The 12,996-nt window shown below is 43.0% G+C and overlaps 1 protein-coding gene across 2 annotated transcripts in view; it reads right to left on the bottom strand.

The window, feature by feature from the left end:
* The window catches only part of hells (helicase, lymphoid specific), a 71,135-nt gene that overhangs the window by 54,924 nt on the left and 3,215 nt on the right, over positions 1 to 12,996 (bottom strand). For both annotated transcript variants that reach the window (XM_077613669.1, XM_077613670.1), the window contains exon 2: positions 461 to 558. In XM_077613669.1, the coding sequence (XP_077469795.1) occupies positions 461 to 558 (98 nt within the window). The remainder of the gene's footprint in view (positions 1 to 460; positions 559 to 12,996) is intronic.

Below are 12,996 nucleotides of genomic sequence, written 5' to 3'. Positions count from 1 at the left end.
AGAATGCTCGTATATAAAAATGTGTCACGCATCTCGAGATAAATATTTGCTCGAAATTTTACTCGTATGTCAACGTATTACTGTATTGGTTTTCTATGCGTTTGCTTGTTTGTTGTTGCGTCCATAGAGTCATTGAGTGATGAGAGTGGTGCGACTTGGCGCTGAATGTCTCCAAAACCACGGAACTCATCCTGGACTTCAGACGGAACAAGCCCGCTCCGCTCTGCTGACTTCACTTGGACGACTTATTAATTTCTTATTTATTGATTATTTATTTTGCTGTTTGTTGTTATTTGTGCACTACGTGGTTAAAGCTTTAAATCTCATTATACTTATATATAAAGGACAATAAAAGCATTCAATTCAATTAAATGATTGAGAATTTAAAAATCCACCACATTAGTCTTCTGTTTCTGTGTTCATCCTATTTTGCTTTGGGGAAATTCTACTGTACACTCACCTTCTGCAGCTTCCGTCTGCATTGCGGTACCCAGTGGCTCCTCAGATTCATTAGGTTTTGGGCAGTGCGGGGAAACACTACGAGGTTCCTGTTTTACGCTGTGCATGCAGAAAGAAATGGGATGAAAGGGAAAGGTTAAAATTATATTCAGGAAGCATTTCAACCTGTTGGTGTTCAGGGATTAGAATCAGTCAGTGTATTTATGAATAGCCCTGTTGTGATGAAGACCATTCTTTCTGAAAATAAAGACCCATTCCCACCTGCCCTGTTTGGTCTGGAATAAAGTCTGTGGCACACACCTTTTGGGCTGGTGTGAATACAAACCAGTGAACTCTGGTGCCGACCAAACATCCAGACCAAGATCCCGCAAGCGAGGTGGTCTTAGCTTCCAAACGGACTGTGACGCAGTCCACTTTATGGGTGAATGCGACCGCACCGTAGTTTAGACAGAAGATGAAATCACACACCTACTCGCACATAAAAGGCTTCATAACCACACACATTGTGGGGAATATTTTGTTTTCAGTATGGGGAGAGAATGTCTTCTAGATATCTGAGTAGATGCCGACGTAAAATCAAGGTTGCACCTATGCTCTCTGCATAGAGCTGGGTGAACAATATAAATATGAGCTTGAGAGCTGGAGCTCTGTGGTCATTTATTCCCATATTTCACCTCACCAAGACCATTTTGTCCAAATATTGAAAGATATTTGTACATAAGCTCAAATAAAACAGTGATGTATCGGCGCCCAATAATAGTATTTTTGGCGTGTAAATAAAAAATAAAATAAATAAAATCAGACTTAGGCTTGTCATCATCATTGACTAGACAAAAGCCTAATTGTCATCATACCCAGCTGCGTATGACAAAATTGAAAGTGCTTCTCCACAAAGTGCGCTTTTCCAGGCAAGAGCCCAACCAAATGATAGTTTCAGACTTGCTGGCACTCTGCCGTGATGGATACATCGCATCACCTCCCGAGCGCAACCAAATCCTGGCGACTGCGAAAAGGTTTGTGTGGAGTATGGAATGTATTCTTATGCTTTTTATTAGTCAATAGGTTCATTTAGTGTAGTCACTAGGATAGAATTTTGCATGGGCTAGCGGAAATTTCCGTCCGTGACACCTATGAGTTGGGGGCGCATCATCTGCATGTGATAGTATAAAACATGATTAGATCACTGTCCCGCCTTCTGTTTGTACCTATGTCACATGACCTTTGTCAATAAAACTAGTCGACCTGCTGGGGGGATTCAGGGAGTTCAAACTAGTCAGGCTGGAGGATAGACGCGCTCCTGCCGCTGGCTGCTCTGACCCCCTCCTTCAGCTGAAGCTAGATAAAACTCATCATGGCCGACTCTGTGTGCTTCCTCTAATTCGAAGTTATTGAATGTTTATCGATTAGATCCAACATTTTCTGGTGCCGAAACCCGGGAGATTCATTTCTGAATTTTCGGACCGCGGTGGACTGAAAGCCGAGAATACTGACGTCAGCTACTCTTACTTTGAAAGAGAGGGCATTTCGGTTGATCGCGGCCCGGTTGAAGAATGAACCCCCATCGGAAAAGAGGAGGCACAAGAGACGGTAAGGGGCTGTTTAAAATTAATATTTAGGACAAGGCTGGTGGGAATCCCGTTTTTCATTCGTGGAATAGTCGAGAAAAACGCCTCATAAATAGGGGACAAATTGTGCATACTGTTGAGAAGTACGTATGTCAGAAAAAAGGAAAATAGATACGTAAGGTATGCAACGGACGTACATTTAGTCGGTCTGGCCAACTAAATGTCGATCCAAGAGGTGGGCTGGTGACGCGGCTTAACCTAGGGTGGGGGTTAAAAGTCCCCCTAAGGTGGGGGTTAGAGTCCCCTTTGTTAAAAGGATTTCTGGAGATTGTCAAAAATAAAGCTTCCAAAAATACTGCACCCGATGAGTAAGAAAGCGCTCGATTAAAAAGTATAGTACTACTATTATATAAACCAGAAGCGTTTGTTAAGAACCGGAAGTAGGCCGTGACGCGCTTTAGGACGCGCTCGGTACGCGCTTGGTATGCGCTCGTGAATCGAGAGGATTGAAGAGAATAACGGTTAAAAAGACGACGTAGACGGATAAATAGGATAATAAAAGATAAGTATTAAAGAGATAATAAATTAGATGCGACGTCCCTAAAGAATCGCCGTAAAATATCGCCTTAAATGTATTAATAGCGTAACATGTGACCATTGTTTAAAAAAAAAAAAAAAAAAAAACGTTCAAACAAAGGGACGTGAAGTAAGAAGATGTGAAATTCATGCTGAGAGATTTTCCTGATCATTGAAGAATGAAACAAAACCATGGTTAACATGCTTGTGAAGATTTTGGACAGAAAGGATGAGGAGCTGCTTTAGGTGGTTGTCTTTCCTCAAGAAACTTTCTATCTTCATGGAGAACAAGAATGATATGTTTTTCACAAGTTCAGGTACTAGTCACACATTTCAAAATTGGGGCCCTCCCTATGAAGATCATTGAACATGAGCTCAAGAGGTACGGCCTTTGGCAAGATGAGCTACAAAGGGAGAGAGAAGGGGGAATGAGCACATGTAAGACAGAACAAAGGAAGAAAATGGCCGAATAATGTGGAGCCAGGCAAGAAGCCCACTTTACGGCCAGGCCCCCCCTTCACAGAAGCGGACACCCCTCACCCGACAAGCCAAGCACACCCGGTGCAAACAAAAAGAGGGGGGGGGGGCTCGCCCATAGCTCTTACTGCCCATTTCACACCTGGACCCAAGAGAGAGCACACACCAGCCCAGCCCAAGGCCCCCTCCCCCTGCACAAAGAGAGAGAGGAACCACAGCACGCAAATGCCACTGCAGGTTTGAACCTAAATCACTTGAGTCCGATTGTCTCCACAGGGAGGGGGAGGGAAAGAGAGAGAGACAGAGAGATGACAGTGTTGTAATATATGAGTGACAAATTATGGGTCCTTTATTAAACACTGAAATTTATATTAGGAAATGCCTAGTGAAAGGTTATTTTCCCTAAATTTTAATTGAGGTAACAGTGAGCACAGAAAATGGCTCTTATTTTAAATAAAACCGCCTTCTTAGAGCGGATAGGAATTCAGCCAGAGCTTTAACTATTGGTTTTAGATATATGACAGTGATTTGCGATTTAGACTTAAGTATTAAGAATCATCCAAATTATTAATGATATCAAACAAGAGAACAATGCACAAATGGCATTTATCCAAATTATTAGGTAAATTTAGATAAAATAATTGATTTAGGATAGGCATGATTTCCCTGGGACGGAAGAGGCATGGAATGTTTTTAAGTGCACAAAAAGCATTCCTTGTTTTGCCCGGAACAAGTGAAATATGCTTTGGCGTGGTTCATTTTAATGACTATTAGAATATTAATGATATACGAATTGCATTAGCATCAAACAGTTGATGTCAACCAAATGACGTTAACCTATTTCTTTTGAGAATGATTAGGCTGATAAGACAGCAAAATGGAGGTAAGCTGCCAAAAAGCCCAGACGTGGGATGGCGCTCTTCACCAGTAATGAAAAATTGCAGACCACTGATTTCTGAAAATGAGTAAGCGTGAATGATTGTTTGTTTGTCTTTTTGTGTTTCTAATTTGCCGACCACCAAGATATAATCAATCGGTTAGGTATCAAGGTGGAAAATGATTTAGCAAATTGGAATCGATTTCGGAATTCGCCAATAAGCCCGTTCCAGGGATGGCAACGACAAATTATGGAAAAATATTTTGTCCAAGGAATTTTTTAATGGAAAAAGCAGCAGTACTCCAAATGTGAAAATTGAAGTGGAGAAACAAATCTGCTATGCAAAATTTAGGAGCACTGAAAAGACAGTGCTTGATACCAAATTCCAAAGTACTATTGATCTATGGTGATAATGGCATCCAAATTGTGTTAACAGAATAATTGACTGAATTGACAAAAGTTTCCATATTTCGTTCCGGAAAAATATGGAAATCCAATTTAGTGGAATGTACCAAACGCCATTATTAACTACACGATTGGAATTGGAGGATGAGGCTAATCATATGTCTGCATAAAAGAAAAAACTTTAAAGAAACGCATTAATTTTGGGTTGGCAGAGGGAGATTGCATTTCTCAACAGGAAACATGATGAGCAACCCAGGATGAGAGTGCAAATGTTCCTGACCAAACCAGCAGACATGAAAATAGCGGATCCATTTTGTGCTCTGTAAGAAGGTTCTCTCAGTTGAAACGTATGATGAGACAGGTAAGATAAATTTTTGACGTAATCAGACAAAATGGCAAGCACTCCAATATTGATTGGAAAGATTATTGCTCGGGGAGCAATGCTGTAAGCCATGAGGAACTTTTTGTATTGGTTTTATTGTCTCCATAAAAAAGCGTTTCAATTGAGACTACACCTTCTTACAGATAGTTAAAGTAAACAATTGAGACTAGATCTTCTTACATATTTTTAAAGTAAACAATTAGAAAGAGAATGGATAGAAATGTAACTAGAATTTAATTTTATGCCTGACTATTGAAAAATATTGATTAAGAAAGATTCATAGGAGATGATTGGCAAACTCCGAAGACAATGGAATGTTACATTTGATAATAAGACTACTAGATTGGGATATTTTGAATTAAAAAACACTGAGGTTAATATGCAACGCAATACACATTGTTAAATGAATTGGGACTTGATTAGTATGCATTTTAAAGGTAATGGGCTTTAATTGCTCTAAAGGATACAATTATGCTAAAAATATTGACCCTGACAAACAAGGGGTGATTACATTTTACTGGGTTCAATTCTATTTAGAATTATAAATGTGTGCATTTTGTTTCTGAATATTAATTGATGTGAATCTAAACTGTTACAGAGAACGGGAAAGCTGTTTTCCTGAGGAGAAAGCAGCCTGGTTTGCTTTTTGTATTTTTCCTATTCTTAGTATGATTAGTTAATTTGTGTAATTGTAGGAAAGAGGAAAAAACAAATATGGGTTTTGATCTTAACAAGGAAGCAGTGTTCAAAATAGAATATCAGCTAGCATGTTTAATTTTGACTGATAAGGTATTTAAATTTTCACAAACATAATGATGAATGTTAAGCACGTGTTAAAGACAACGACAGAACACAGCAGCATACACAACAACAAAACTGAGCCGATCTCAAGAACAGTCTGCAGACGAACTGTACAAAGCTAAAGGCCTACCGTACCTACCAAAAATGTATTCCAAAATTGATCCATAAATGTCTCAACAGGGGGGAGGTATGGTGAAGAGGTATAAATACCTATTTTAAAATTTTTGTAGGAACTGTTTAAGTTGTTATTTTATTGATCTGTAAAGAACGTGGGATCTCCAAAATCATCTGGAGTGACAATGGAGCTCATTTTTTCAAACAGCATAGTGCAAAACATGGCAAAACAACTGGTAGAACTAGCTTGAGATTAACACCTTTTTGAGATAGTTCATGGAAGACCATTCCAACTTCCTCTATGGGAAGATGAACCACGACGAGAGACTAAGGAAGGAGAGAAACTTATCCAAAGAACATGTAAGCTGCCGTGATCTTTTTGTCTATCTTGCAGGAGGTGGTGAAGCCAGGTGACTGGATCCTGATCCGAGTCATAAAAGGAAGTCCTGGTTCTCTCCACGATGGGAAGACCCATTCGTGGCCCAACTCACCAACCTCCACAGCAGCAAAGATCGCTGAAAAGTCAAAGTCGATTCAGGTCAAGGTCGTTCGAGACAGGTGACTCTTGAGTAGACTAAGTCGGACGGTGTCAAAACCCTTGTCCGTGAAGAAACTCATCTGACGTCTACTCACCTGCCACGAGCACCCCTCACTTAACCCTGACCTCCCATAGACTTTGCACCTCTATACAGAAGCCACAGTGAGAGCTGTTGCCATCCACATCACAGTGACTGGACTGTCAGTGACAGCCTGGGCGTATCTGAACGCCCCGCCCACAGAGCCTCGAGTTGGAAAACAAGTGCAGGAAACGTCCTGCATCAACACTGGAAAGGCAGAGCCAAGCGGTCCGCTCTTGGACGGGGACCCAATCTACATCAACAACATCTGGGTTCCCTGCAGCGTACCAGATGAGTATAAGCTCGCTGACCAAATTGCACGACTCCAGAACAGGACGGAGGAAGGGTTTGCAGCCATCCATGAACAGTTGTCGGTGACCTCCTGATGGCGTTCCAGAACAGAATTGCTGTTGACATGCTCCTGGCAAAGGAAGGTGGCGTGTGCTCCATCTTTGGCGACCAATGCTGCACGTTCATCCCTAACAACACAGCAGCTGATGGGAGTTTAACCAAGGCCCTGGAGGGCCTTCGATCCCTCAACAGCAAGATGAAAGAACAATCTGGAGAACTACTATGGAGAAGATGTGTGGTATAATTTCATGGTGTTCCAGAAGAAACTGATTGTTCCGAATGAAAGTTGTTATGTGTGTAGCCGTATACCCATTTCCACAGATCCTGACATCCTGAATTCACTGGGTCTAGACGCCACACTTAAATCTGCAGTGGTGCAGATGAGATGCATTCCTTTTAAGGGGAGTGAACATAACAGTAAGAGATAAGAGATCAAAATCAGTGCAAAATCCGTGCAATTCAAACCACGTGATGCAATCTGGGGTAGTGATGGTCCTGGTGACCATAAGTTGTGGTCCGCCCCCCAGAAAATCATACAGTTGCTATTTTCCCAACTTGGGGTGGATAAAGTTATGCTTCGTGTAAAGACATTGAACTGTTACATGAGTGTTTATTAACCAAACTGTCATAGCCCTTAGGGATGTTGCGGGACAGAGGATGGAGGTGTGTGTGCCATGATGGGAGAACACTGCTGCACCTTCATCCCAGACGAAACCAGTCAATGCTGTTTAAATTTGCAACTCCCTCATTTGCGATTTTGTTTCTGTTCTGTATTTTTTCTGTGTGTGTAATCCGCTGTATCAAAGTTATGATTTGAAACACTATCCAGCACACGCTGGTAGCTTACAGTGACATACAGTATCACCGCATGGCAAACCATACTGGAGATTATTGCGCTTTCAAAGTGTGACGAGCCTCAGTTTGTCGAGTCGTCCGGGTAATTGTACTTGTCTTGACTTAAAAAATTGTGTTCGCTCATTAAGAGGGACGCAGAGGAATTTTTCTCGAATGACGCTAAATACCTCGAGTTTTTCGCCTCTGCCTTGACAAGTGATTTTATTATTTTCCATACCCTGTTGAAAGTAACTGTTGATGATATTTGTATTCTAGAACCTGGATAGGAGGGATATAAATTGATGTCTAATGAAAATTCTTTCAAAGTAACTACAGGGGGGAAATGTGGAGTATGGAATGTATTCTTATGCTTTTTATTAGTCAATAGGTTCATTTAGTGTAGTCACTAGGATAGAATTTTGCATGGGCTAGCGGAAATTTCCGTCCGTGACACCTATGAGTTGGGGGCGCATCATCTGCATGTGATAGTATAAAACATGATTAGATCACTGTCCCGCCTTCTGTTTGTACCTATGTCACATGACCTTTGTCAATAAAACTAGTCGACCTGCTGGGGGGATTCAGGGAGTTCAAACTAGTCAGGCTGGAGGATAGACGCGCTCCTGCCGCTGGCTGCTCTGACCCCCTCCTTCAGCTGAAGCTAGATAAAACTCATCATGGCCGACTCTGTGTGCTTCCTCTAATTCGAAGTTATTGAATGTTTATCGATTAGATCCAACAGTTTGCCTCATCGATGCCAACAAAGAATAAAATGGATCACTTACCTCCCACTGTCTGCCTACTTACCTTCAGTTAGCCAGCAGGAGGCAGATCACCGCCCAACGTCCTTCATGTTTCCTCACCCCGAAGTTGTTACACAGATGGGATTGTGTGTCGTGCTACTGCAAATTCAGAGTCCTGATGGCTGTGGGAAAGAAGCTGTCCTTAAGCCTCTTTGTCCATGCTTTGTGAGACCGGTAGCGCCTGCCGGAGGGAAGCAGCTGGAACAGGTTGTGACCAGGGTGGTCCGGGTCCCCAATAATGTTCCCGGCTCTGCTGAGGTAACGAGGGCTGGCAATATCTTCCAGTGAGGGCAGAGAGCAGCCGACGATCCTCTGGGCAGTGTTAATCACTCTCTGCATGGCCTTTTTGTCTGCTGCCGTGCTTCCAGCGTACCACACTGTTATGCCGTATGCCAGGATGCTCTCCACAGTGGCTTTATAGAAAGTTACCAGAAGCTTAGTGTCCAAGTTGGTCCTCCTGAGTACCCTCAGGAAATGGAGTCGTTTCTGGGCCTTCTTCACTACTGCTGTGGTGTTTGTGGACCAGGAGAGCTTGTCCGTGATGTGGACCCCCAGGAATTTAAAGGACTGGACCCTGTCTACACGAACTCCATTTATGAGGAGTGGGGCCAGATCTGTGCTCTGTTTGCGAAAGTCCAGGATTATTTCTTTAGTTTTTGTGTTGTTCAGTGTGAGGTTGTTCATCGAGCACCACGAAGACAGTTTGTTGACCTCATCTCTATAGGCCGCCTCATCCCCTTCTGAGATGAGTCCGACCACAGTGGTGTCATCAGCAAATTTGATGATGTAGTTAGACTGGTGGGTTGGTGTACAGTCATAAGTGTACAGGGAGTACAGAAGAGGACTCAGTACACAGCCTTGAGGGGAGCCAGTGCTCAGTGTAATGGAGGAAGAAAGATGGGAACCAAGTCTAACAGTTTGTGGTCGGTTGGTTAGGAAGTTCTTTATCCAACAGCAGATGGAGGAGGACAGTCCAAGGTGGGAGAGTTTGTCAGTCAGAATGTCCGGTTTCATGGTGTTGAAGGCTCAGCTATAAACAATGAAAATCATCCTCACGTAATTCCCATGGTGAGCAATGGTGATAGCATCCTCAGTGGACCTGTTAGCTCTATAAGCAAACTGGTGAGGGTCAACTGAGGGAGAGATTGTATTCCTGATATGGCGGGCTATCAACTTTTAAAAGCACTTCATGATCACAGGCGTGGGAGCAACAGGCCTATAATCATTCAGGCTGTCAATGGTTGGCTTATTGGGGACAGGGATAATGGTGGCAGATTTCAGGCAGGGTGGAATGATGGATTGTTGCAGGGAACAATTGAAGATTTTTGTGAAGACTCCAGACAGCTGGTCAGCACAGGCTTTGGGCACCTTCCCAGGTACTCCATCAGGACCAGCAGCCTGGTATTCACAGACCGCATTTCCAGTCTCACTTCCTGTTCCTGGAACTTCAGTGTATTGCTGCAGGGTAGTGGTGGGGGTGTTGAGACTGGGTCTGATTTGTCAGTCTCAAAGCGGGCAAAGAAACGGTTCAGTTCCTTCGCTAGTGAGGCATCTGCGTTAACAGACATATTATTGTTATTGTAGTTGGTAATATGTCGTATTCCCTGCCACATCTCCTTTGGGTTATTTTCTGTGAAGTGCTCCTCAATTTTCTTAGTATATTCTGCCTTGGCCTTTTTAATGCCTCTTTTCAGCTCAGCTCTGGCAGCTCTATATTTCATCTTGTCCCCTGATCTGAAAGCGGTGTTACGGCATTTGATGAGTGCCTGTGTCTCCTTGGTCATCCAGGGTTTTTGGTTAGGAAAAACCCGTAATTGTTTATTTATAGTGACGTCGTCCATGCAGTTTTTGATATAGGAAAGTACAGCGTCCGTATAGTCCTGGAGGTTGTCGTGTTCAAAGAGTTCCCAGTTGGTGCGGGAAAAACAGTCATGTAGCTGAGAAAGGGTGTCCTCGGGCCAAGTTTTTATTGTCTTTATTTGTGGCCTTGTTAGCCTCCGGAATGGTGTGTATGCTGGGGTGAGGGCTAGACAGAGGTGATCTGATCCAGCTCGGTGAGGGAAGGAAGTGGCTTTGTAAGCATGTTTGATGTTAGAATAAACATGGTCAAGAGTTTTGTCTCCCCTCGTGTGACATTTTACGTACTGTATAAACTTAGGTAGAACAGTCTTTAGACATGCTCTGTTGAAGTCACCAGCAACAATAAAGACTCCATCGGGGTGGTCAAGCTGTTGTTTGTTTACAGCCATTAGCAGGAGGTTTAATGCCGTGTTGACGTTAGCATCAGGAGGAATATAGATCGCCGTTACTATGACGACCGTTAGCTCTCTCGGTAGATAGTAGGGCCTACATCGTACTGCCAATAGCTCTAAGTCCGGGGAACAGTGAGTGTCAATGATCCTATGGTCACCACACCATTCATTATGTATGAACAAGCAAAGTCCTCCTCCTCTGCTTTTGCCTGTTAGTTCCTTTGAACGATCGTTCCGAAAAAGCGTTCGGCTAGCTAGCGATACCGCAGCATCAGGGATTTGCGAGTGTAGCCACGTTTCCGTGATGAGAATAATGTTACAGTTCTTAACAAAGCTGTTGGTAGTAATTCGAAGTTCCAACTCATCCATTTTGTGGGTGATGGATCTGGCGTTGGTCAAAAAGATACTCGGAAGCGGTGCTCGGTGTGGTTGTTGACTTAGCTTAGCAGCAAGGCCCGCCCGACAACCGCGCTTTTGCTTCCTTTCTCTCCGCCGCCTTCGCCTCCTTCGACGTGCTTTGAGTGGGCTGACTATCCACGGAGATCCCGGAGGTCTCGAGATGCCCTCGGGGATATCGTAGGTTCGTTGGTAGTTTGTTGTGAAATCGGATATATGGCATCTCCTTCCGATAGCAATTAAGTCGTGGCGACTGTAGGAAAAGTTTGCCTCGCAGATGTTGGTAAATAACGATAGGATTGAGAAGAGAAAACACCAAACTGGAGAGCAAAGAGCCGCTGCACCCGTGTGCGCCGCCATTTTGACATGAGAAGATCTGATTTTGTCACAAGATCGAATACAATCTAGTAGTCATGTGAATTTTCAGTACTATCATGCTTTGTAGGTGCTGTAAATCACACCACTGAATGGGTTACATCTCTTTGGTAACTAATGACTCACAAATCATCGTGTAATATCGTAAAGAAAGGATTCTTGAATGTAATAGTAAGTGATTTGTCATTTACCAGTTACATCAAATTTTGTATTGTATATACTTTATACTAATTGTATATGTTTTCCATAACTCCCTCCACCAACACACCTGAAACGAATAATCGGAATCGGTATCTAGCTTCTGGGGTGCTTGCTGATGAGTTGATCATTTGATTAAGGTCTGGTAGAGGAGGGAGATATGGAAAACAGACTGGATAGCGGCTCTCGAGGACCGGAGTTGGCCACCCCTGTTATAGAGTAACATTCAGGGTGGCCCGCCGAGGAAGTGTCTAGCATGTTGGCCTCACAGTTCTAGGGTCGAGGGTTCGATCCCAGGTTGGTGTGTTGAGTTTGCATTTTTCCCTGTGCTTGTGTGGGTTTTCTCCAGGTACTCCAGTTTCCCTCCCACATCCCCAAAACATGCGTGGTAGGCTGGTTGAACACTCTAAATTCCCCTTAGGTGTGAGTGTGGCCCTGCCTGGTTATCCATCTGCTTGTGTCCTGGAATTGTCTGGCCATCGATTCAGGGTGTCCCGCGCCTGGTGCCCATACTTGGCTGGGATAGGTTGCAGCACCCCACACGACCCTTGTTAGGACGAGCGGTTCAGAACTTACCGTATTTACTCGCATATAAGCCGCACCCTAAAAATTGCCTTAAAATTTTGGAATTTTACAATTTCTCGTGTAAAAGCCACCCCATTCCCATTTTTCACCTCCATATTCATGGTTTTAATAGGGAGTACAAATGTGTTACTTTGAAGGGAAAATCTTAGGTAAAGTCATCACAAGTCGTATTTCTGAGATACTGTATGAATCAAAAGCACATTATTGGGGTCAATATCATAAGGAAGTTAATATGCCTGTATTTGTAAATGCAAAATATCAAATTATTCAATTTGAAAAAAGAAATGAGTTTATTTTGATGAGAACCTGATGCTTTTTAATTACAGAAATTACAATTTTCTTACCAGAAGTTTAAGATGTTGTGGCAGCCATATTACTTTTAATGTCAAAATATCTCAATTCTTTCGATGGTTCATATTACTCCAATAGTTGTCACTTTCGAACAAGAAATAAAACGAAAAAAATCAAAGTGAAATTTCGTTTTATTTCAAAATCAAGGCTACTCGCGCCTGGCCAGTCACAGGACGTTTAACTAGGTTTAGAGGGCAGCGCCCTCGTCAAGATGCCTGCCCCGGGACCTATGGGGTGTCTGCAGGTTGGAACAAGTGTAATTTTAGACTATTTTAGACCTTTTTTAGACCATTGTGGGTTAAATTTAAGACCGGTCTCCTCCGCACTGGAATGTTTTCGCGATCGTCGAGTCGGGAAACATTAGTTTGAACAGTTCCTCGATGTTGTTGTTTGCTCTGTATGACTGGTGTTTCGCCACAGTGTTCAGTGCCCACAAAACTTCTGCCTACATCGTTTGTGTCGAGCCCATTAGGTCACTTATGTCATTTGAAGTATCATTTGTGGAGGTGTCTGCCAACGAATAGAACTGGGCAATTCTACGAGACTCACGTGCTGATTTCAGAGAGGCCTGGTGTTTA

This window comes from Stigmatopora argus, chromosome 11 (assembly GCF_051989625.1).
Source record: "Stigmatopora argus isolate UIUO_Sarg chromosome 11, RoL_Sarg_1.0, whole genome shotgun sequence".
Classification (NCBI taxonomy): domain Eukaryota; kingdom Metazoa; phylum Chordata; class Actinopteri; order Syngnathiformes; family Syngnathidae; genus Stigmatopora; species Stigmatopora argus.
Note: the sequence above shows the minus strand (reverse complement) of the source record. Positions and strands in the feature narration are given on the sequence as shown.